The sequence below is a fragment of the Anomaloglossus baeobatrachus genome, unplaced genomic scaffold, assembly GCF_048569485.1.
Source record: "Anomaloglossus baeobatrachus isolate aAnoBae1 unplaced genomic scaffold, aAnoBae1.hap1 Scaffold_73, whole genome shotgun sequence".
In the NCBI taxonomy this organism is placed as follows: domain Eukaryota; kingdom Metazoa; phylum Chordata; class Amphibia; order Anura; family Aromobatidae; genus Anomaloglossus; species Anomaloglossus baeobatrachus.
This window is the reverse complement of record NW_027445107.1, coordinates 574,901-601,782: the sequence shown is the minus strand read 5'-3', so window position 1 is coordinate 601,782 and position 26,882 is coordinate 574,901. Positions and strand designations below refer to the sequence as shown.

General features: G+C 45.6%; 1 protein-coding gene across 1 annotated transcript in view; it reads left to right on the top strand.

Moving 5' to 3' along the window:
- The window catches only part of LOC142287503 (uncharacterized), a 128,385-nt gene that overhangs the window by 20,350 nt on the left and 81,153 nt on the right, over positions 1-26,882 (top strand). The window contains exons 4-7 of the mRNA XM_075333444.1: positions 1,936-2,568; positions 9,297-9,732; positions 14,385-14,517; positions 14,752-14,802. Of these exons, the coding sequence (XP_075189559.1) occupies positions 1,936-2,568; positions 9,297-9,732; positions 14,385-14,517; positions 14,752-14,802 (1,253 nt within the window). The remainder of the gene's footprint in view (positions 1-1,935; positions 2,569-9,296; positions 9,733-14,384; positions 14,518-14,751; positions 14,803-26,882) is intronic.

Below are 26,882 nucleotides of genomic sequence, written 5' to 3'. Positions count from 1 at the left end.
CTCATCATGGGCAGACAGCCCCCCCGCCAAGCACCCGGTCACACCTGAGAGGCATCCCACCTTGCTTCTAGCGGGCCCTGACACTCAAATGGTACCTCACACCCCAATCATGATCGCAACTCCGAGAGAGGGGAGACCACAAATATACAGGCCACAGTCAAGCTTCCATACCTCCCATGTGGCCTTTTCTCCGACTGCAGGGGGTGAGGATAGGCCGGCCTCCCTGGCGGACCTCCGAGCATTCATGCAGGCGATACCTACCAAAAGTGACATCGCGGCTCTAGCGAACCAAGTCGTTGCGGAATGCAAACTGGAATTTGCTCAATTCAGAGCGGAACTCTCATCTCTAACAGATAGAGTGGATACGGTTTCCACGATACAAGAAAATAACTCTACCTCTATCCATGCCTTACAAGCTACAGTGACAGAACACGCCAAACAATTGTTCTCCCTGCAGCAAAATATGGACGATCTAGAGAACCGCAATAGGAGAAACAATCTCCGTGTCAGAGGATTGCCAGAATCTATTGCTTCCGTGGATGTACCATCGGTGCTCACCACAATTTTCAACAGGCTGCTCGGGCGCCCGCCAGGGGTCAGAATAGAGCTGGACAGAGCCCATAGAGCACTCCGCCCTTTCAATCCGGAGGACCCCCACTCAAGGGATGTTATCTGCCGGGTCCATTTCTACGCTCTCAAGGAGGCGATCCTACTGGCGAGTAGGAAAAAAGCTGACCTCTCCTATAATGGGACCCCTATTAGAATCTTACCGGACCTTTCTCGCCATACACTAGCTCAAAGAGCGGCCCTCAAACCTCTATTAGATGTTTTAAAGGATAGAGAGATCCAGTTCCGATGGGGATTTCCTTTCTCCCTTTCGGTCCGCCAGGGCTCGAAATACTTCACCCTCCGTACACCCGAGGACTTGCCCTCTTTTACTACGGGCCTTGGCTTGCCGCCGATTCTTCTCCCCCAGTGGCCTAACACGCTGCTCCGTCCATGGGGTATGGGGCTACGCACGGGTCCTCCTGAAAGCCCCTCCACGAATCGGCAGTCTGCGGGACCCCCTCGGAGAGAGGAGAGATTCCGGGGCAAGAGACACCCACATCTGAGCCGCAGTAGTCTGGACCCCGCCTGAAGGAACCTCTCTAAGATATCTATAGTACATGATATTGATTACATGAGATGCCGATGGTTTCGTACCATGCTAATGTTATTTGTCTCTCTGTATTCATGCTCAATTGGAAAGGAGTTGTCTTTTGGTTATGTCTGACCAGTTTCTCCCCCCAATAGGTTGGAAGCCCCTGCCCCGCCGGTGTGCGGCGGGCATGCTCCCGTTGATTGTATTAACTTGCTTAGTGTTAAGTGCGGAGGCTTTCCCTCTGCTTTTGTTTTGTTCCTCTGAATCGTCTCCCTTCCTCTTTTCTCTCTTTTTCCTAATCTTCTTTCTCTGTACTAGACCTCGCCATGGGGACTGTCCACCAAAACTGCAGCCCTGCCCTCCTTCCATCGCAACATCCGGATTCCCCTCTAAATGGCGGACCTGAACATTACATGCTTCAACGTGAAGGGTTTCAATACCCCAGAGAAACGGGCCCAGATCCTTTATCACCTGCACAAACGTAAGGTACACCTGATCTGCCTCCAGGAGACGCACTTTAAAACTAACCACACCCCAAAGATCAAAAACAAATACTACACCACATGGTTTCTTGCCAACAATCCAGAGACACGTTCAAAGGGGGTGGCGATAGGCATACACAAATCACTCCCTCACCAAGTATTGGACGTTAAAATAGATGAGGCGGCACGTTATATTGTTTTATCATTATCTCTCAGTGGACAGGATTTTACTATAATTAATGCGTACGCACCCAATCAGAACCAAGACTGCTTTGTCGCCGGATTAGTACGTTCGACCCTCCCTTTGGTTAGGGGTTCAGTGGTTCTCTGTGGGGACCTAAACATTACGCTCGATCCGGCTATGGATAACTCCAAGGGTCGATCAAGCCTCTCCTATGCACTAATTAAACGAGTTAAAAAATCTTTATTACAGCTCCAACTGTATGATGCGTGGCGCATACAGCACCCCTCGGACAGGGATTACAGCTTCTACTCACACTCGCAGGACTCGTACAGCCGCTTGGATTATATTCTGGTTCAGCATAATGTTTTATCTTGGCTGTCCCATACGGGGATTGGAAACATCCTATGGTCGGATCACGCTCCAGTGTTCTGCTCCATGCATGTTCCATCCATGGCAAAGACGGCAGGATCCTGGCGGCTTAACGAGTCCCTGCTTTTGGATGAGAGCTGCACTTCAGATATCTGCACCTCTATCACAAATTTTGTTGGGGACCACGCATCAGACAGCACTGCGCCTGTGTTTAAGTGGGAGGCCCTGAAATGTGTCCTCCGTGGGACTCTCATTAAACACGGCTCTCGAATTAAAAAAAGTAGGACACAAGCCATCAAAGACGCTCTTCAAAAAGTCACAACACTTGAACTCTTCCATAAACGTGCTCTGGCGGCCTCGACACTCCAAGCACTTCTGAGAGCGAGGTTGAGGTTAGGAAATTACTGGACTCCTCATATAGACACATTATCCAATTGGGCAGGAGCAGATTTTACGAGTTCGGCGACAAACCAGGCAAAATGCTAGCCAATGCGTTACGAGCCAAAAGGGCAACAAACCTGATTTCACATATTCAGGACTCATCGGGTGGCCTGGTGCATACTACCCCAAAAATTTCAAGTGCCTTTCATGAATATTATTCTAGGTTGTACAATCTACCCCCTCCTAGGGTGTCCCCCAATGCCTCAATGGGTGCCCCCCCTTCCCCCTTTAAAAAACTGAATAGCGCCATAATAGAAAATCTTGAGGCCCCGTTCACGATAGAAGAACTATTGCAGGTTATCCAGAGCGCTCCTGGCAATAAAAGTCCAGGTCCGGACGGGCTAACGGCAAAATTCTATAAATCCTTTTTGACCCTACTTGCGCCTCTGATGTTGGAGTCTTTTAATTCAATTTCAGACACCACCCTCTTTCCAACGGACTCTACAGCGGCGCACATTACAGTTATTCCCAAAGTGGGCAAGGACCCGGGCGTTTGCGGTAGCTACAGACCGATTTCCCTGCTCAATGTAGATGTCAAGTGCTATGCTAAACTTATTGCCAATAGGCTGAATCCTCTCCTTCCGGATCTGATCCACCTAGACCAGGTTGGGTTTGTCCCGGGACGAGAGGCTAGAGACAACACTCTTAAAACTCTAGATATTATTCAATTTGCTCGCAACTGAGGGATCCCATTGATGATCCTGTCCTTAGATGCCGAGAAGGCCTTCGACAGGATTTCATGGGAGTCACTCGCCCAAACATTAAATCATCTGCAGCTGGGCCCAAACCTAACGGCTAAAATCCTTGCGCTGTACCACACCCCATCGGCGCGTATAAAAATCAATGGCACCCTGTCGGACCCTGTCACCATCCATAACGGGACGAGACAGGGATGCCCCTTATCCCCTCTTCTATACATCCTAGTGATGGAGCATCTCATGGCGGCCCTGCGAGCCAACCCAGACATCCACGGGATCAAGATAGCGAACCATGAATATAAATGCTCGGCTTTCGCCGATGACCTATTAGTTTATCTCACTAATCCGCTTGAGGCACTCCCATCCCTGATGTCAGAGTTGGATAGCTTTGGGAGATGGCCCAATTTCCGGATAAACCTCGACAAATCAGAGGCTTTGAACATCTCCCTCCCTCCAAATCTAGTTTCTTCCCTACAATCCAAACACCCTTTTAAGTGGCCACAAAACAATAGTATCCGATATTTGGGTATCACCATTCCATCTGACCTCTCCAAACTGTTTCCACTTAACTTCCAACAATTTCTTATCAAATTAGAGAGGGACCTAGCCACCTGACATCAGAGGGTGGTGTCCTGGTTTGGTAGGGTTGGCGCCCTCAAAATGACAGTTCTGCCCCGATTATTATACCTCCTGCAGACGGTACCCGTCCACATCCCTGCGTCATACTGGTACAAAATTCAACAATTATTTATCCAGTTTGTCTGGGCCAAGGGCCGACCTAGAATACGAGGTAGTGTTCTGACCAGACCAAAGGACGCGGGAGGGTTGGGACTGACGGACTGCCGAAAGTATCACCTAGCAGTGGCCCATGCCCGTGTCCTGGACCTGCTGCACGGTGAGGGGTCTAAACTATGGGTGCGTTTGGCCCATGATCTATGCTCTCTGTCGGCGTCAACTCTGCCTTGGACGTGGCCACGGCTGAACCGTCGCAAACTTGTGGTGGGGTACAGTGTCGAGCAGACTCTGTGCACCATACATGCCCCTGGAAGGAAATGCGATTTGATTCGTGCATATGGACCGCTGATGCCGGTGACCGATAGTCCGGATTTCCTTCCGGGTGCCTCTGTTACCCGCTTCCTGGAAGGAACTAAACGGACGCCTCTTCGGCTCATCCATATTGCCCCACAGGGACGGACACTACCACTCTCTGTAATTTTGGGGGAGAAACCCCAAAAACTACGCCACAATTTCGAATACGCCCAACTCCAGCATTTTATTACATCACTTACACAGACGCATGAGCTTTCACTCTCTCCATCCCCTTATGAGGCCATGTGTACAACAAAGACTGCCCGAATCACAACATTTCAGTTATATACAAATTGCTGGTCTCCGGGGGCTTGGACAATCCCCCCCCCTTTTGCGGAGCATGGGAGGGGGAACTCAACCAAACATTCTCTAGAGAACAATGGGGGCGATGCTTCCATTTGTCACACAAGTCGGTGACTGCTACTAAGTCCCAGGAGACCAGTTATAAAGTCGTATCACGATGGTATCGGGTCCCTTCCCTCCTACATCGGTGGTGGCCTGAGACCCCAGATAACTGTTGGAGGTGCGGAAGCCAAGGGGGTACCATGACGCATATATGGTGGTCGAGTTTAGCCTTGCAGGCCTTTTGGGAGGGGGTGCTAGAGGCGATCAGAGAGGTTTCAGGAGTGATCGTGCCTAGACGCCCTGAGGCGGTTCTGCTCTACATGTTCCCTATGCCGCAGGCTGCGTACAAAAAATCTGTTCTGCGACACCTCCTACAGGCGGCCAAGACGGCTATACCCCGTCACTGGAAGAAGGCAGACTTTCCAACCTTGGAAGAGTGGATTGACGAGGTGAATGCAATATATCGGATGAGAGGGTTCTGGTCCAGTCGCGGGGGGATGCAGAGTCTGTGATCACAAAATGGTCTCACTGGGAGTCTTATTTAGCAGGGTCTGGCTCAAACCCATGACATGACTCAAATCCCCTTTTTGATCGGAACTTTTTACCTCCTTACATAAACATGGCGGGCAGGTGAAGGCCCCATGGCACCCTCTTTCGATACTCTTTCTCCCTTTCTGTCTTCCTTCCTTTCTCCTTCCACTCTCTGACCTTTCTTATTAGGAGTTTTCTTTCATGGTAAGTTTCCTTTAGGAGGGTAAGAGAGGGGTGGAAGGGGGAATCTGTGCGCCAGGAGTTCTTTTATGTGGCGTATTGGATAATTGTCACAATATCGTCTACGTGAAATGCCCTCCAGCCCCCTCTCTCCCCTTCTTTCCTTTGCTTGTTGGACCTCATGGTCCCAATACTCATAGTTGTTATGCAACATGTAACTGTATGACCTGACCCGTTATGTTGTCTTTTTTCATGAAAACCAATAAAACACTTAAATTTCAAAAATAATATATTTATAATGAAAATCTGGATATATGTACTAATATTCGAATTTGATACGTGGACAATTTTGCAAATTTTCCCACCTCCAAAGAATGGAAAGGGCTGTAATTTTTATTGTAGGTAACTTCAACTGTGACACAATAAAAAAAAATACAGAAAATTACATTGCATGATTTTTAAATAATGAATTTATATTTTATTGCGTGAAATAAGTATTTGATACAATGGAAATACAGAACTTAGCATTTGGTACAGAAACCTTTGTTTGCAGTTAAAGAGGTCAGACGTTTCCTACAGTTCATGACCCAGTTTGCACACACTGCAGCAGGGATTTTGGTTCACTCCTCCATACAGATCTTCTCCAGATGTTTCAGGTTTCTGGGCTGTCACTGGGCTTCATTGAGTTTCAGTTCCTTCCAAAGATTTTCTATTAGGCTCAGGTCCTTAGTTGCCCTGTCTGTGTGTTTCGGGTCATCGTCATGCTGTTAAGGCCACTTTACACGCTACGACATCGCTAAAGCGATCTCGTTGGGGTCACGGAATTCGTGACGCACATCCGGCTGCATTAGCGATGTCGTTGCGTGTGACACCTATGAGCGATTTTGAATCGTCGCAAAAACGTTCAAAATCGCTCATCGGTGACATGCCACCCTAATCTCGAATATCGTTGCTGCTACTGCAACGATGTAGTTCGTCGTTCCTGCGGCAGCACACATCGCTATGTGTGACACTGCAGGAAGGAGGAACCTCACCTTACCTGCCGCCGGCTGCAATGAGGAAGGAAGGAGGTGGGCGGGATGTTTATGTCCCGCTCATCTCCGCCCCTCTGCTTCTATTGGGCGGCTGCTTAGTGACGTCGCTATGACGCCAAACGAACCGCCCCCTTAGAAAGGAGACGGTTCGCTGGTCACAGCGACGTCGCTAGACAGGTAAGTAATTTGATGGGTGCACGCGATTTTGTGCGCCACGGGCAGCGATTGTCCCGTGACGCACGAACGATGGGGGCGGGTGTGCACACTAGCGATATAGGTCACAATATCGCAGCATGTAAAGTGGCCTTTAGACTCAGTCACAACCCATCTTCAATGCTCTAATACTAATTCTATTTTGGTCTCCCTTGACCACATGACCTTCTCCCATGCCTCTCTGGATCATCCAGATGGTCACTGGCAAGATTCAAATGAGCCTGGATGTTCTGGCATGAGCAGAGGGACCCTGTGTGCCCTGCAGAATTTTAATCCATGACGGCATAGTGTGTTACAGTAATATTTGAGAATTTGGTCCCAGTTCTCTTCAGTTCATTGACCAGGTCCTCCCGTGTAATTCTGGGCTGATTCTTGACCTTTCTCAGAATTATACTTACCCCCACGAGGCGAGATCTTGCATGGAGCCCCAAACCGAGTAAGATTGACAGTCATTGATCGACGTGCATACAGCAGAGCATTGGGAGGTGTGTATGCTGCAGAGCACTGGGGGCCTGCATGCAGCAGAGCATTGGGGCGTGCGTGCAGCAAAGCATTGGGGGGCGTACATGCGACAGAGCATTGGGGGCGTGCGTGCGGCAGAAATTTGACGGCTGGCATGCATGCAGCAGATCATTGAAGGCGGGCATGCGGCAGAGCATTGCTGGTATGGGTTGTGCAGAGCGCTATGTAAGGAGCACTATGCAGCTGTCCTTGCTGACACTAGATATTAGGATCACTTTGCGCTCACCAACAAAATGGCTCCGCACTGTGATCCTTAACTTCATTCTCTGTTATCCTTTTGGAAACACCCAGAACAGAAGGCGGAGGTGACATGACACACATGAACAGATTCCACCCACGTATACTGCAGTTGTAATGTGAGCTAGTTATACAGTACAGTAGGTCTACAGTAGGATTTCAGCAGCTGCTCCCCCTAGTGCTTAAGTGTGCAAAATATTAAACATTTTATTTTTCTCTAGTCACCTTCCACGACAGCACACAGGAGTTTACCTCTCTACCCTAATAAGGACAGGAAACACAAAGAGGTTAAATAACCCCTTCCTACCTCCCATCTCCAGTGTTGTTTCCTGTCCCTATGGGACACGAAGAAGTGACCTGCGGTGCTCCTGTGGCCGGTGATGAGAACGTCGTATACATACTTCCTTACCAATCGGCAGCTGAGGTCTGAGCCAACCCACTTCCTCCTCTATTGCTGCTTCTGTCTCATTCGGATTTGGGACCTGCCTGTCCCTCCTGCGCCTCTCAGAGCTAATGCGAGACAGGCTGACTCGCCAGGGGCTTCCTTTAGCTCCTCGGCACCTCCTCTCTCACGGACGGTGCCTGTGAGGCGAGCAGAAAGTGACGTCATCAGGGGCTCCTTGTCAGCGTCACTTTCAGATTTCATACGTTCCACTGTGGAACGCATGCGTGATCACAGCACCGTGGCGGTAAACCAGGCACTCACCCCGTTAGATGGCCTGCGTCCCCCTTACCAATGGTAGGGGTGGAGTCACCCCCACAGTGGGAAGCTGGGATATCATCTGGACCACATAAAGATCCCGGTCAGAGCACTCTCCAGGCTGGACTGAGGATGGAGAGAGATCGCTCTACCCACTCTGCTTCTGTGGAGCCCAACACAGCCCCCAGTTCAGTGAGTATACTGCAACTTGGGGGAATAGAAAAGTAAAGTATCTGGCTCAACCGTGATAATTGGTGGTTAGATGTCAAAATTTAACCAAGAGAGAGGAAAGAACTTCGGCACTCAAAAGTAAACAGTGGAAAATGTGTTTCTTTTGAAAAAGATTGCTTTTATTAATGGCTCTTCATATGAAAAAAGAAAAGAGAAAAAACAGTTGTTGACGTTTCGGCTAATACAGTAGCCTTTTTCAATAAGCTATATATACAGGGTATAATCAAAAAAATATATGCATGGAAAACCTCGTCACCAGTTTGACAATTCCGTGGTCTGTTATGAGAAGGATAGCAAGAGTCTACTCTTGAACTCAGTCGATGATAATCATGCAGTAGTGCATGTCAGGAAATTTCCTGTTATGAGAAAGATACCAAGAGTCTGCTCTTGAACCCAGTCAATGGTATACATGCAGTGATGGTATCTAGTGAGCACCTGATCCAAGGACAAAGTGAAGAAGACTGGTGATGAGGTTTTCCATGCATATATTTTTTTATTATACCCTGTATACATAGACAGTTTACTGAGAAAGGCTATTGTATTAGCCGAAACGTCAACAACTGTTTTTTCTCTTTTCTTTTTTCAAATGAAGAGCCATTAATAAAAGAAATCTTTTTCAAAAGAAACACATTTTCCACTGTTTCCTTTTGAGTGCTGAAGTTTTTTTCTCTCTCGCAACTTGGGGGAAGTTGGGGGAAACAAGAATGTGGCACCCAAGAAGGAGAAGACCTCCAGCCATAAATGTGTTGTGTAGCAAGAGGCTTCCTTCGAGCCATAATAAGAGACTATGCCAACCCTGTACTGACCAAGTAGTTAGAGAGGAACAACCCTCCCTCATTGAAGAGTTAAGAAGCCTGGTACGGCAGGAGGTTCAGTCTTCCCTAGCATCCCTCTCCCAGGCTCTTCCCATTGCAGCCCCAGCACCCAAAAAGAGGAAACAGCCTCATGGAGGAGTCAGAGTCAGACTCTTTAGAAGGTCCATCATCACTACCAGATGAGGTCATAGAGGAGAATGAAGGTATCTCTTCAGTGGATAAAGTCGAGAACAAATATTTCTTCTCCATGGATGATATGGATGAACTACTGGGAGCGGTGCGGGATACTATGGGGGTTGAGGAAAAGAAATCTGCCATGTCAGTACAGGAGGAAATGTTTGGGGGTTTAAGAACCCAAAAAAAAGTAGGATTCCCGGTGCATGAGATCATCAGAGATATGATTATCCAGGAGTGGGAATCCCCAGAGAAGCGCCTTATCATTCCTCGGGAATTGAGGAACTGGTTCCTGCTAGAAGACAATCCTGCCTGCTGCTGGGAGGTGCCTAAGGTGGATGTACAAGTAGCCTGAGCGGCCAGAAGGACGACTCTTCCCTTTTGGGGATTCATCACAATTTAAGGATCCCATGGACCGTAAGATTGACAGCGTTCTTAAGAAGTCCTGGGAGACCTCCGCGGTACTACATAGGACCGGGGTGGCCTCTACATGTGTAGCCAGATCACTGTTCAGGAGCATCTCGCCCAAGACACACCAAAGGAAGATCTCTTGGCTTCCCTTCCACCTCTACAGATGGCGACAGGATGTCTTGCAGATTCATCACCTGAGTCAGTCCAGGTGGCAGCAAGAAGTGGGGTTCTTTCAAATTCTGCAAGACGAGCCATTTGGCTTAACCTTTGGAGCTGCAAAGCGGCTTCTAAAGTTAAGCTATGCTCTATCCCTTTTCGGGGAGAATATGTTTTTGGCCTTGCCCTGGATGACATCCTGGAGATGGCAACAGATAAAAAGAAGCTTGCCAGAGGAGAAGCAAAGGAAGAAATGTTTTCGTCCTTCCCCCAGAGTCAGCCTACCCAGTACCAAGGGAAAGATAAAATGGGTCGGTGGAGTTATCAAAAAGGGGGCAAAGGTAGGTACATCTTTATGTTCCAGAAGTCCGAAGATTGGAGCCATCATCAAGAGAAGCAATGACGCCATCAGAAGAGGGGTTCGTCTATCCAGTTTTCTTCATCGGTGGCAAGAGATTTCTTCAAATCAGTGGGTCATAAACACCATCAGGGATGGTCTAAAATTCGAATTTGCCACATACCTACCACAATGTCTAAAGCCCGCTACACACGCTTCAATATATCTCACAATCCGTCGTTGGGGTCAAGTTGTAAGTGACGCACATCCGGCATCGTTTGTGAGGTATCTGCGTGTGACATCTAAGTGCGATCAGGATTGAACGCAAAACCGTTGATCGCAAACACATCGTATCTTTGTCTAGAATTGAGCGTTTTGTTGCACGAACCTAGTCAATTGTAACGTGGGACATCCCTCATACGATTTTGGTGTCTGATGCTATGTGCGCAGGTGTGCGCTCTGCACCACAGCTTAAAAAAGGTCCGCTTCAGAGCGCAGCTGAAAAGCTGCGTTCTGAAGCGCCTCACAATGTCTGTCAGTCACTAATCTCTGTCAGTCGGTCACTATCTCTGTCCCTCTCTCTCTGTCCATGTCAGTCTATCCCCCTCTCTCATATACTCACCGATCCCCGATCCCCGGCGCTGCACGGCGTTCACACTGCTCCGGCAGCTTTTACTGTTTTGAAAAAGCCGGCCGCCCATTAAACAATCTCGTATTCCCTGCTTTCCCCGCCCACCGGCACCTATGATTGGTTACAGTGAGACACGCCCCCACGCTGAGTGACAGGTGTCACACTGCACCCAATCACAGCAGCCGGTGGGCGTGTCTATACTGTGCAGTGAAATAAATAATTAAATAATTAAAAAAACCGGCGTGCGGTCCCCCCCAATTTTAAAACCAGCCAGATAAAGCCATACGGCTGAAGGCTGGTATTCTCAGGATGGGGAGCTCCACGTTATGGGGAGCCCCCCAGCCTAACAATATCAGCCAACAGCCGCCCAGAATTGCCGCATACATTATATGCGGCAGTTCTGGGACTGCACCCGGCTCTTCCCGATTTGCCCTGGTGCGTTGGCAAATCGGGGTAATAAGGAGTTATTGGCAGCCCATAGCTGCCACTAAATCCTAGATTAATCATGTCAGGCGTCTATGAGACACCCTCCATGATTAATCTGTAAATTACAGTAAATAAACACACACACCCGAAAAATCCTTTATTAGAAATAAAAAACACAAACATATACCCTGGTTAACCACTTTAATCAGCCCAAAAAAGCCCTCCATGTCCGGCGTACTCCAGGATGGTCCAGCGTCGCATCCAGCGCTGCTGCATGGAGGTGACCGGAGCTGCAGAAGACACAGCCGCTCCTGTCACCTCCACACAGCAACTGAAGACAGCCGCGCGATCAGCTGAGCTGTCACTGAGGTTACCCGCTGTCACTGGATCCAGCGGTGGCCGCGGGTAACCTCAGTGACAGCTCAGCTGATCGCGCTACTCACCTCAGTTGCTGCGTGGAGCTGAGAGGAGCGGCGGTGAGTAGCGCGATCAGCTGAGCTGTCACTGAGGTTACCCGCGGCCACCGCTCATTTGTAGAATTTGCAGCATTATTAGGTCACATTCACTAAAATAAAAAGCTATTTAACTCCAAAACATCCTAACAGGCCAAGTGTTACGTCACCGCCGGAGTCCGCTCCATCGACTTCTGCTCCGATCGCCAGGCGAAGCCATGTTCCTGCCGTGGATGGTGCTGGTGATGGGAGAGGAGTAGATGCCAGCGGTACCGGTGGGCGCAGGATCCGTACATCCACTGGTCTGGGTTTCCTGGGGATCTGCAGTGGCACTGGCTGACTGTAGGTGGCGGGTGTCTCCCAGCTGAGGTACCATCATTCAGCTACAGCCTATGGGAAGACACCACACCCTTTTTAATGCCCCTCCTGTCTGCTGACCTCTGCCAGAGATAGTTCTGAGAATTCTGGCGCCTGGTTCGTCCTGTGATTTCGTGTGCTGATTACCGATTGTTTCCTTATTACCCTCCTGCCTGCTGTTTTTGTACCTCGCTGTCCGAACCGGTTTTGACCTCTGCTTATTTCTGATTACATCCTTTGCCTGCCGATTCTGTCCCTGTTCCGCAATTCCTGGTTTGACCCTGCCTGATGACTACTCTCTCAGACTGCAGCCTTCCACAGGTAGTGATCTCCAGGGCCCTGTGTAATTCCAAATCCCTGTATAGGGGTTAAAGGGTTTCAGGGTTCTGGGGGTCCTGCTTGGTTAGTGGCTTCCCTTTAGCCTGTATATTACAGCCCGTCTGAGTCTGTGGATCCAGGCAGGCGTTACACCAAGTTACATGTTAACATAGGAACCTTTCTTTGATATCACCTTCACAATTCTCGCATCCATTGAATTTGTGAGTTTTTGGAGAGTTTCTGTTTAAATTTCTTTGCATGATGTCAGAATAGCCTCCCCGAGCTGCTGTTTTGATGTGAACTGCCTCCCACCCTCATAGATCTTTTGCTTGATGATACTCCAAAGGTTCTCTATAGGGTTGAGGTCAGGGGAAGATGGTGGCCACACCATGAGTTTATCTCCTTTTATGCCCATAGCAGCCAATGACACAGAGGTATTCTTTGCAGCATGAGATGCTACATTGTCATGCATGAAGATGATTTTGCTCCAGAAGGCACGTTTCTGCTTTTTGTACCATGGAAGTTTGCTATATAGTTTGCAGAGGTCATTTTCACACCTTCAGGAACCTTAAAAGGGCCTCCCAGCTGTCCCCCCATGATTCCGACCCAAAACATGACTCCTCCACCTCCTTGCTGACGTTGCAGCCTTGTTGGGACATGGTGGCCATCCACCAACCATCCACTACTCCATCCATCTGGACCATCCAGGGTTGCTCAACACTCATGAGTTAACAAGACTGTTTGAAAATTAGTCTTCATGTATGTCTGGGCCCACGGCAACCATTTCTGCTTGTGAGCACTGGTTAGGGGTGGCCGAATAGAAGGTTAATGCACCACAGCAAGTCTTTGAAGGATCCCACACCTTGAGGTTCGAGGGATTTCAGAGGCATCAGCAGCTTCAAATATCTGTTTGCTGGTTTGTAATGGTTTATTAGCAGCTGCTCTCTTAATCCGATGAACTTGCCTGGCAGAAACCTTCCTCATTCTGCCTTTATCAGCACAAACACATATGTGCTCAGAATCGGCCACAAATCTCTTCACAGTACGATGATCATGCTTAGGTTTTCGTGAAATATCAACCTACATATGACCATTGGTCACTTCTTAAATATTTAATATAATAAAGTCCAAAAATAGACAGACAGGTATTTTATGTCAAATTATTATAACAAACTTCATTTATATTTTCTGGGACATTTAGTGAAGAAAGAGTTAGATAAAAACCATGTGCAAACCCATGCATAAAACTAGACAGGGCAGTGTGGTCAATTGTACAATATCCTCATATGAAAAATGGCTGAATTGGGGAATATATAATATTTAAATGAATACAATAAATTATGAAAATATCCTTATATTAATATATATCACAATATTCGTATGGTCCATTACAGTTCGTTATTTTACTATATCGTAAAGATCACCATGTGTGGTGTCATAAATAAATTACCAATAGAAACTATTGCTGATAGAGTCGTCACTATTAAGGCATATGACCTATATTGTTCTATAACAAGACAGGTAAGCTGTTATAAATATGGGTGTCACCATGTAAATATACACGTTTATGCAGATCAAATAAATACAGCATAGATGTCAAAATTGTATTCTATATACAGAATGTCATAAAGGACCATGTATATAGAGAGTATATAAAAGTTAGTGACAAATTAGATCAGAGATACCTTTTACAATGTATCAAATAACACCATACACGTATAAGATATTAACATATAGGAATCACCACGGCCAGGCGTGTGGGTGAACTTCAGACTCTTTCCATACTTGAACCTTATATGAAGATTCTTGATGATCGGATTGTCTTCCGTCTGGATTAATAGTTTCTTCCAAAATTGGTGTCAGACTTTTATAGAAACCAGGACATTATCCTACCATCTTTTTTTTGCCAGAACCCGGCTAACCAGAAAGAGATGGAATTCCATTCACTCGATGTGCGTAGAACGGAGGTACTCTACCTACAGAAGACCAAATCCTTCAGGAAGGATTCCAATCTTTTTATCCAGATTGTGGGTCGGAATGCTGGTAAAAAAACCGGCCAAAAGCACGTTATCCAACTGGATATAAAACGCTATCAAAGAAGCATACTCTAACCAGGGCCGCCTTCCACTAGATCGCCTAACAGCTCATTCCACACGCTCAATGTCGGTTTCCTGGACCGAGGGGGTGAATGCTTCCATGGAACAGGTTGGCTGTCAAGGAAGGGTAGGAATTGGCGTGTTGGAATTCCACTTGTTAATCCTTTTGTTCTCTTCAAAGATAATCCACCACCAGAGGAGGCCGACATCTGCTCTCTAATAGAGAACACAAGTACATTTGGCTGAGCATTCCTGTATGTGATAGTCAAAAGAGAGCTGTCGGCCAAAAAATTGTGGGGATTGGTTGTTTATGGGCCTTAAAGGGTTTGTGTAGTGAAAACAAGTTGGCACCTCTCCATGGGCTAGGTGATAATTTGCTGATCAGTGTCCGATCACCGGGACCCGCACTGATTGGGAAAATGAGGATTTTTTATCCATTACAGAATGGAACAATAAGATGAATGTCCAACCACTGCTCTACTCATTCTCAATATGGCTGCCAGAAAAGAAAAAAACAACAAATACAGAGAGAAAGAAAACTGGAGAAAAATGCGCCAATAGGGTCTTATCCAGTAAAACAATCCGCGAGTGCAGGTGTATACACTCGCCTGGTAGGGTTGTGAAAGTCACAACTCCTAGAATTACAGTGCCTACAAGTAGTATTCAACCCCCTGCAGATTTAGCAGGTTTACACATTCGGAATTAACTTGGCATTGTGACATTTGGACTGTAGATCAGCCTGGAAGTGTGAAATGCAGCAAAAAAGAATGTTATTTCTTTTTTTATTTTTTTTTTAAATTGTGAAAAGTTTATTCAGAGGGTCATTTATTATTCAACCCCTCAAACCACAAGAATTCTGTTTGGTTCCCCTAAAGTATTAAGAAGTATTTCAGGCACAAAGAACAATGAGCTTCACATGTTTGGATTAATTATCTCTTTTTCCAGCCTTTTCTGACTAATTAAGACCCTCCCCAAACTTGTGAACAGCACTCATACTTGGTCAACATGGGAAAGACAAAGGAGCATTCCAAGGCCATCAGAGACAAGATTGTGGAGGGTCACAAGGCTAGCAAGGGGTACAAAACCCTTTCCAAGGAGTTGGGCCTACCTTTCTCCACTGTTGGGAGCATCATCCGGAAGTGGAAGGCTTATGGAACTACTGTTAGCCTTCCACGGCCTGGACAGCCTTTGAAAGTTTCCACCCGTGCCGAGGCCAGGCTTGTCCGAAGAGTCAAGGCTAACCCAAGGACAACAAGGAAGGAGCTCCGGGAAGATCTCATGGCAGTGGGGACATTGGTTTCAGTCAATACCATAAGTAATGTACTCCACCGCAATGGTTTCCGTTCCAGACGAGTCCGTAAGGTACCTTTACTTTCAAAGCGTCATGTCAAGGCTCGTCTACAGTTTGCTCATGATCACTTGGAGGACTCTGAGACAGACTGGTTCAAGGTTCTCTGGTCTGATGAGACCAAGATCGAGATCTTTGGTGCCAACCACACACGTGACATTTGGAGACTGGATGGCACTGCATACGACCCCAAGAATACCATCCCTACAGTCAAGCATGGTGGTGGCAGCATCATGCTGTGGGGCTGTTTCTCAGCCAAGGGGCCTGGCCATCTGGTCCGCATCCATGGGAAGATGGATAGCACGGCCTACCTGGAGATTTTGGCCAAGAACCTCCGCTCCTCCATCAAGGATCTTAAGATGGGTCGTCATTTCATCTTCCAACAAGACAACGACCCAAAGCACACAGCCAAGAAAACCAAGGCCTGGTTCAAGAGGGAAAAAATCAAGGTGTTGCAGTGGCCTAGTCAGTCTCCTGACCTTAACCCAATTGAAAACTTGTGGAAGGAGCTCAAGATTAAAGTCCACATGAGACACCCAAAGAACCTAGATAACTTGGAGAAGATCTGCATGGAGGAGTGGGCCAAGATAACTCCAGAGACCTGTGGCGGCCTGATCAGGTCTTATAAAAGACGATTACTAGCTGTAATTGCAAACAAGGGTTATGCCACAAAATATTAAACCTAGGGGTTGAATAATAATTGACCCACACTTTTATGTTGAAAAGTTATTAAAATTTAACTGAGCAACATAGCTTGTTGGTTTGTAAGATTTATGCATCTGTTAATAAATCCTGCTCTTGTTTGAAGTTTGCAGGCTCTAACTTATTTGCATCTTATCAAACCTGCTAAATCTGCAGGGGGTTGAATACTACTTGTAGGCACTGTATCTTAGTAGAATGGCGAACAGCCGTAGTCCCGGAGGTAATCAATAGGAGCGTGAAACACGAGAATCGGATGTTTTTGCCGCGCTATCACCAGGAGATAAACGATGTTGATATTACAGCATCTCTTTATTCTATGCACAGGTCAGGTCAGCGCGTTTCAGAGATCGCATTCTCCTTCATCAGGACATCAGAGAAAAATCAACATTGAAGTATGGCCGGGGTGAACCCTTATATATACAAGTACATGCACGCCAGAGGACCGCCCGCTGTATTTCAAATACTGGCGGGATCTCTGACAGTTACAATAATGGATGTACAAATATCAGAGCACATGCATCAAAACAAAGTGTATAATCGCCTTATTAAATAAATTGTAAAAACATTTGTGAGTATGTAATAACCAAAATTGAGAAAAAATTTGCGAATAAATAATTAAAGAGAAAATCGCTGTGAAAATTAAAATATATGGATCTTAGGAGACGTCATAAACGGGTCTAGAACTTAGCATCATAGAGTAGGGCATATATATCGAGTAAGGAGGTTAGTACGCGGCACTATAGTGGCATATGAATTAGGGGCCTGCGAGTTATGGGTATAACGATAAAAATGCAATCAAGAAAAAATGAATGTGAAAAATAATAAGACAATACCCATTGTCTTGAGAATCTTCATGTAGAACATTCCTAGTTGGTGATATTGTAAGTGAAACAGCGTGTATAAAGGAAATTTAGAAGAATTAAATAAAGTGTGTGTTGAAATCAAATGTAAAGAAACGGTTCTGTTTTCTGAATTTGTAAAAATTGAAAAATAATTAAATTAATGAATATAAATTAAATGGTGTAAATAGTAAAATAAATGGGACATGTGTCATTGGGATAGAACTCTACAACGACGTGGGAGATCATCGCGTACACCATTAGTATTAGCCTCCACCAGAAGGTATGGAGTAAAGGGAAAGCAAACACTGAGAAATGCCCAAGGCGCCAATGAAATGTATATTTGTATCATAATAGAATAGTGTGTGTTAGAGACACTATGAATGGTGATTCTATGTGAACGTGAAAAGAAGAGACAAGGTAATAACAGTCGTTTCACAAGGAAGTGAGTGCCAGAGTAAAGGCCAAGTGCGCATGCGTCACCACAGTGCAACAGTCCAACACGCCAGTTCCTACCCTCCCTTTACTTCCATTCTTGAGGTAAGTCGGGAAGCCCCCATACTCATCGGATTGTTGTCTGATCTTGACAACTTTAGCCCTATGTCTATGGGAGCCTTCATGTAATCTGTATAAGGGCTTATTCAGACATCTATGCACGTTGGTACAATCTCGGAACGCAATGCATGGACTGGCTGAGGCCGTCCTTATAGACAATACTGGAAGCTCTGAAATCATGAACCTCAGTGCAGCAACTCTGATCTTGTCATCCCTGTAGTGAGACAGCTAGAATGGCGTTGCTGCAGGGAGGACGTCCTTATAGACAGTACAGTACCCAGAAATCATGGACCTAGGGGCAACAACTCCGATCTAGTCATCTCTGTCCTGAAACATCTATAGTGGAGTTGCTGTACACAGGACGTCCTTATAGACAGTACAGTAAGCTCAGAAATCATGAGCCTTATTGCAGCATCTTCAATTTAGTCACCTCTGTAGTGAGATAGAATGGAGTTACTGTACAGAGGACATTCCTTATAGACAGTGCTGGGAGATAAGACATGAGCCTCAGAAAAGCAACTCTGATCTAGAGCCTCTGTGGTGAGACAGCTAGAATGGAGTGTCTGTACAGAGGGTTTTCCTTAGGCCAGAGCCACACTAACATAAGGCATCGGATGCGATATGCTAATAGCACTCGGATCAGGCTCTGCTGTGAGTGTGAAATGAGTGTCATTATACAGTGATCCAATCCAGTGATCGGATCACAGGTGCAGAGGAGAAGGAAGTATTAATCTCTCCATCTTCTCCATTGCTTGTCTCTGCGTATATCCAGATGTCATCTGAGCGCAGTGCGATGTTTCACACTGTTATGGTTAATATTTTATATTGAGTTTTGATCATCATTTAAGCAATTTATATATGTTTAATAATTTTGTATTTTTTTATTAGCTTTATAAGTGTTATTCATAAAAGCAATAGCACTGGGTGTAGTCTCTTTAAAGAGGCTTTTGTCTAAAGTTTCTTTGTTACTGAAGGTCCAGAAAACTGGACAGATCTGGTTTTAAGGAATTCAGCAGGATCCATAATTTACGATTTTATTTCCAACTTTCATTCCATTTTTGGTCATGTACTAAGCCGTCCCCTTATCTTTTGTGGTTTTAATAAACTACTGTTTGGGCATCTGAGATTCAGACAAAGCCTGGTACATGGACATTGACTGTGTGTTCTTGTGTTTGTCTCCGATGCATCGCTATTAATTGGACCAACATTGGCAGATCTGGAGATCACTTTGCATCTCACCCTAAATTAGCTCTCCCAGGAAAGGGGTTTCCACGACAGAACATGGTGCCTGAAACCCGGGATGGTTACTGGACCTCTCTGTGACCCGACTACAAAGACCTTCCCAGGAACCACTGAACAAAATCCGCGGTGAGTAACCCATTGTGTTACAAATGCTTCAGTGCTTTCTGGAGGTCCGAGACGGGTACGTAGTGGTCCAACAAGACCATTCTTATCAAACCTCTGCCAGTGTTTGGATTTTGTGTGTATGATTGGAATAATAGAGATATGCCATCTGTGATCTGTTATATGTATCAATGTGTTTTTAAATGTGCGAATGATTGTTGAAGGAAATTGAATGAAGAGTATTTCATCTCAGCAGTTGAAAGATTATATGTTGTCCTGTGTTTTCTATATGACTGTTATGTCTGGAATTATATTTTAAGCTATGAGGATCCTTTAATGTGCGACTGATTGATCTTTGAGTGACGGACGTATTGTAAAAATCTGATAAACCATTGTGCTGGCGTTTATGTTCTCTTGTATTTGCATTTAAGATAGGAATTGGCTTAATAGGAGTTGTAGTTTGTAATCATCCAGTTTATCCAGACAAAGAAACATATAGCCAGAGAGGGAAAACTTACTGTAGATTTTATTTTTGGAGCTGCGCCCTCTACAGGACAAGAAAGGGAACTTGTTTGAGTAGTTGAAATCTGATCTGCTCTGGTCTGGATACACTGTCTCTTTTGTGTTTGATGTAATCTGTGTGAGTCAGAGGTAGATGGAGATTTTGTAGGAAATTAGCTTAGTCTCCCATGATATATTATATTGAGAAGTAGAAGTAATCCCAATAACTGTTGGTGGTAGAGTTTATGAATTGTTATTTGTTTGGTTCTGTCTCAGAATTGTACGGGTACAAAGGGCTGGTAACCTGATGCTTCCTAGAAATTCTTCTCTTGCGAGAACAGTGGTTCTGGGAGTAGAAATCCTTCTCTTGCGAGCAAATTGGTGCTGGGAGAAGAGTAGAGTCTTCTGCGGTTAAGACTCTATGGCCCATTTCAGTTCTACGGTTAACTGCGGGCATTGAAGTTGCAGTCAGAGGACTGGCAGCTATAGGAAGTAATCAGCCTCAGAGGTAGCACCCATGTCCCTACAAAGGATATAGAAGAAAGACGAAAAGGGAATGAAGCAATGGATTGATGCAAAATGTTATTGGAATTTTTTTGTTTTGGGAGACGTTTTTCTGCAAATGTGAAGACTGTTTGAAAGATAAAAACAAACAGGTTAGAATGTGGTAAAGTATCCAAGCGTCTCTCACTGAGTGACCATAAATCAGATTAAACCATTCATGGTGGTGTATATGTAATCTGTGATAGTATAAAGGCCCAGGGACCCCTGCAGTCTCTATAACTGATGTAAAACCTGCACTGCCTCCCCCCTTCAGCACCCCTGCCATATGCAGGATCATTGGGATAGACCTGCAGACATTGTGGCCAACACAGTCCCTCTGGAGCTAATATTGCGTGTCCTGTGTTTCCCTATGCCCAGGCATATTGTCCTTGCTACCTAGATCCTGAATCTCCTGTAAAATTACCCTTACATTTAGAACATATCTCCAGGGTATTCAGGAGGTATATCTGGCCACAGGAAAACCTAATCTTGGTAACTTTCCAGAGAATGGAGTTTAACAGAGGATTAGACACTGGTTTTAGGCAGAATAAGCGACAAGATCTGTTGCAGATTGTAGCATAGGACCATACTCAGTTTTGGGTATGAACATAATGATAAGAATCATGGACTATTGCTGCGGTGTGTTATAAATGCCCATAGACCTACAGTCCAGGGCGCTGTACCAGTCTCCCAAAGTGGAGCAATATGAAATGGATGTATTTGAGGGAAATATCCCCTGGGGAGCTGAACTAGAAAGGAAAGCGTTAATTTGGCCCCCCTGCAGCCAAGTAGAAGAAAAGGGAGGGGTAGAGGGGGAATCCACCACAAGAAGGAGATAAGAGACTAAACTACAGGAATACACAAAAGAGTGAAGAGAAAAAAATAGCCTATATGTAACCATTATAGAGGAGAAATAACACAATAATGTTTATTGATAACAAGTAAAATGGTGCAGTGGGTACAACCGAGAAAGGGCAACATCACAACAATCAAAATATGTAAAAGGAATAATTATAATGTTGGATTATAAAGGAATGTTTATAATGATGACCACAAGCAGCAATGTGAATAGACCCGTATTGACCTATAATGATGCAAAAAGCAGCATGAGTTATAAAAAGTAACATGCTGCGTGTGTATGTAAGGCAATGAGCTTATAGAACAGAATGGAATGATGGTGAAGTATATTACAGCAGCAATGTATGAAGAACCATACAAAAGTGACATGCTGCGTGTGTATGTAAGGCAATGAGTTTATAGAACAGAATGGAATGATGGTGAAGTATATTACAGCAGCAATGTATGAAGAACCATACAAAAGTGACATGCTGCGTGTGTATGTAAGGCAATGAGTTTATAGAACAGGATGGAATGATGGTGAAGTATATTACAGCAGCAATGTATGAAGAACCATACAAAAGTAACATGCAGCGTGTGTATGTAAGGCAATGAGTTTATAGAACAGGATGGAATGATGGTGAAGTATATTACAGCAGCAATGTATGAAGAACCATACAAAAGTACATGGTGTAAATGTAAGGTGCTAAAAAAAAAAAAAAAAAAAAAGAGAAAATGTGCAAGCAGTAGCAATGGTAAATGTGTCAGCTAAAAAGACTGAAGGTATGTCAGCCATGCTGCATAGGAAGATAGCACAATGTGTGAGAGGATGGTACCTCGCTACGGACATCTTGTTAGTGTGTGATGTCCAGAACCAATGTGTGGTTTTGTGATTAGTGTCACCTTCATCAGGGTTTGGGGTTGTCGCAGCCCTAGAGGCTTTAAAGGCTTAGACTACAGCAATGTAAAAGGTTGGGCTTGTGGGCAAAAAGGGTTTTTTTGTTTTTTTGAGGGGACAAATGTCCCAAAAAAGGCAACAACTACTATTGTGACCCCCACCACCATAGGAAACTGACAATTCAGATGTCTCCCACAACCCCATTGTCATCCCCCGGGGACTACATTCACTGTTCCTATTTTGTGACCCAGGTTTTAGTTTTCTCATATTCACTTATTAATTTAAGGACAGACGTGTTGCAGAAAATTGGGACCTGCATAGAATTTACTTTAATTGGGCCCAAGGTGACCACCCCCCTTAAAAGAAGGCACCCTGTGTAGTCTCCGAATCCTGACTGACAATTCCCAAAGCTAGTTGTTTGACTCGAGAATAAGCCCAGACAGTTGTGGTCACATAAGCAAAATAGACGTGGGAAAAACCTTTAACCCTTTACCGCCACAAGCAGGTTGGACATATAGCCGGCGTCCTCACCCAAGAACACGGTGGCAGACAGCACCCTCCAGAGTATTACTCTGGGATACTACATTCAGTTATTACCGTGACCCCTGCTTGTGTAAGAGCTGGGCAGCTGTTTCAGGACTCTATTAGACAGACAGAGGACATAGTGTTAAGCTGCCCCCTCACTCCAAGCTCCTCATGCTGTATCTGAAAGACTCCAACAGGCTCAGACCCACCATCTTTCAGTATAAAGGCCGGACAAATATTAAGCTTTTCCCTCTTTACATTCCCCCATAATGCTCTCAAACTGTAATGGTCTAAATCCAGCTGCATGATTAACAGTAGATTGTAGAAAAGGGAGGAGAATATTTGGATGGGGAAGTGGGAGGGACCATGAGACAAGACATGTCCCTGAGGGAGGGACCATGAGACAAGACATGTCCCTGTGGGAGAGACCATGAGACAAGACTTGCCCCTGTTTTTCAAACTAGCAGATGAAGAAGTTCAGTTTGATATGACACATGACTGTCAGGCATTGGTGGAGGCAGAAACAGAGGACTTGACAAATATCACTGATGTACCACTCACTAACCCCTCTGCTGAGTATTTTATAGATGGTTCCATAGCTTTGGACAATGATCAAGGACTGTTTATCACCGGGTATGCAGTAGTCCACAATGGTAAGGCAGTAAGAACCATTCCCTTCGAGCTACTCTGCGCAAGAGGTTGAGCTGAAGGCATTCGCTGTAATGTGCAGTCTGGGAAACGGTAAGAAGAGTAATGTATTTTCTGACTCACAATACGCTTTTGGGGTAGCACACGACTTTGGCGTCATTTGGCGGAGCCGTAATTTCCTGAAGTATGCGCAGGCGGTAGAGCAGTTACTCGCAGCACTCACCATTTCCCAAAGGGCAGCCATAGTCAAAGTATCGGCACACGCACGGGAACAAACTCCCCTTGCAGTAGGGAATGCACTGGCCAACAAGGCGGCTAAAGAAGCAGCAAGACTACCTCTGACAGACATACTGGCCATAACAGACATAGCCCTCTCAGGGAGCTTAGTGACCGAGAGTGCGGGGTGCCCCCTTACAGCAAAGGAGGCTGGCACCGTACCGGCCCCAGTGGCCGTTGATCGTGAACTGTTGCAGGTCTTCCAGACCCAGGCCCCCTCAAACGAACAGAATGCAATGCGCTGTACGGTATGTCTGAAGCTTAGACCGTGATGAAAGATAATACAAAGACCACAATTACCATCAAGAAAGTAATAAGTAAGGTGGTTTGCAGATATGGGTTTCCCAAATCTATAGAAAGTAACAGAGGTGCTTACTTCAATGGAGAATTAAATGAAACAGATCATGGCTACTTTGGGATTAGAACATGCTTTCCACGTTCCCTTTGACCCACAAAGTAGTGGGAAGGTGGAACGCTTTAACGGTACTCTTAAATTAAAGTGCATGGAGGAAACACACTTGTCCTGGGTAGATTGCTTGCCCATCACATTGCTTTCAGTGAGAACTGCCCGAAGAGGTATAAAGAAGCTGTCCCCATATGAATTAATGTTTGGTAGTATTCCTGAGACAGAATTATATTTCCCACAGCAATTGCAGGCCTCGTATGCTTTTCTCACTGAATATGTCCCTGAGTTGCACAAACATCTGACTGTTACTCATAACTGTGTTCTTTCCTCCATCCCAGACCCCATGTTTATAAGCGGCACACACACCGGCACCAGGCGACTGGGTCGTGGTCAAGAGACACATAAGGAGACCATTGGAGCCTAGATCCATGCATTCTAAGTGATGCTAACCACTGCCACTTCTGTCAAGATCCAAGGCAAAGATACAAAGATAACCACTCTGCCTTTTGGATTATGCTGATGGCAACTGTACCTCTTGTCCTATCAATGAGGCACTGAAAGAGGACTGTGATAACAAACTGATAAAGCATCACCAAGTTCTGTTCCAAGATATGGACTCTAAAGCACTAAGAACTGTTGGATATGCACTCCGAGCCCAATATCTTCTAATTCTATGCCATATCTTGCAGATCCCCTGACCCTATATGAGGACTATAAGTTACGCCTGTGATGCTCACACTCTTAGGACTGGAAAAACTGTGAGAGTACTTCAATTACTCGTGATTATTTGTAATGATAGTTGTTTCCAGAAAAGTGACCATGGATGTTTTGAGCAATAGTGAACTGTGGTTTACACATTCTGTGTAGACTTGTGAACAACTTTACCAATTTAACTAACATTTTGAGTCTAAGACATTCTGAAGGAATGAGGTCTGTCTCAAAAACTGCTGAAATTGGTGTGCCAAACCTTCGAGGCAAAGGACGTTTGACTTATATGTGTTGTGTTGGGAGAACCACTGACATAATACACTGCACAATTCCTAAGGATTTATATCTAGTATGTGGTCACCAGGCCTATAAATGACTTCCCCGGGGCGCAGAGGGGATCGACACCTCTGCACGCCTTATGCCGCTACCTTCATATCTCCTCATGGTGTTCTAGATATAAGTGCTTTACCCAAACATTCCCTATATAACCGAGCTGCAGACAAATGTCTCCGACAATTTGGTTCTCAGGTATCACTGGGTGGCTGATGGGCATTCTACAGATGGGAATGTTGGTACTATTAGTGTATGTAGCTGCTAGAATTGGTGAATTTGTAATGACAACACTATGAAAAGAGACATGTAAGATCAAGTATCACAGGCCGTCAGTTAACACATCTGCAAAACATCAAAGTGCTCCCTTGGTAAACATATATGATGAAGTTTACAAACAAGATATCTATCGGTGAACGGGGTTGGCCCCTCCATGCTGTCACAGCATGGGGATATAGCTGATGGATAAATTGTCTGTAAATAATAAAAAGGGAGGAATTGTTATGGTTAATATTTTATATTAAGTTTTGGTTATCATTTAAGCAATTTATATATGTTTAATAATTTTGTATTTTTGTATTAGCTTTATAAGTGTTATTCATAAAAGCAATAGCACTGGGTGTAGTCGCTTTAAAGAGGCCTTTGTCTAAAGTTTCTTTGTTACTGAAGGTCCAGAAAACTGGACAGAACTAGATTTTTAGGAATGCAGCAGGATCCATAATTTACGATTTTGTTATTTTCAACCTATATACCCATTTTTGGTCATGTACTAAGCCGTCCCCTTTTCTTTTGTGGTTTTAATAAACTACTGTTTGGGCATCTGAGATTCAGACAAAGCCTGGTACACGGATTGACTGTGTGTTCTTGTGTTTGTCTCCGATGCATCGCTATTAATTGGACCAACATTGGCAGATCTGGAGATCCCTTGCATCTCACCCTAAATTAGCTCTCCCAAGAAAGGGGTTTCCACGACAATATATATACACACATATATAACACATATACATATATATATACACACACACAGTATATATATGTTTGTGTGTGTGGTGCCCTGGACAAGCCAGGTCGTCACAGAACTACACCAACACACCCCACACCCCGGTTAGGCACACCTAAGTCAAACAAAAACCCTTGTTGCCTCCCTCCAGGGGCTGATGTCCACACCAGGGGGTGGGCCAGGTGGTTGGTCCCGCCCACCGAGGAGTTCACAGTCCTGGAGGCAGGAAAAGGAAGTTCAGTGTAGTCTGGAGTTAAGTGGAGTAAGGGAAAGTGAGAGGAGTGAAGTGGCAAGAGAGCAACTGACTGACCGTGTCCGGATGTGTGGCCCGGACGGTACAGCAAGGTTGGCAGACGGTGGTGACCGTCTGCAGGAGAGGCCGATTGGAGCGAACCGTAAGGACCGTGGACGGGTGGTGGCCCGACGGTACCGGACCGGCGAGCAAAGAGAAGCCAGCACCATCCGGCAGGGCTTACAGATCCTGACAAGGCTAGGAGTCGCCGTCCAATTTGTCAAATCCGTTAGCGAAGGGAACCTCCGGGGTTTCCCAGCAGTCAAGTCCCGATTGAAGGCGACAGCTCAAACCGTGAAGGGAAACACAGTCACCGCCAAGGCTACAGTTCCCAGGGCCAGAGCCTGCGGGCAAAAGGGGCTCCCTTGGCATCCATCCAAGCTGGGGAGCGGGTTACCGGTGAGAAGCCATTGGAACCGTAACACAACACAGGTGCAGGGAAAGGCAGTCACCATCAACCTACCGGGAGCAGAAACCACCACAGCCGTCAGTGGGCCCCGTCCATCCAGCCGTGTGTTTTACCAAGGACTTTGTCTTCGTGATTGGCTGAGTGAGTACTA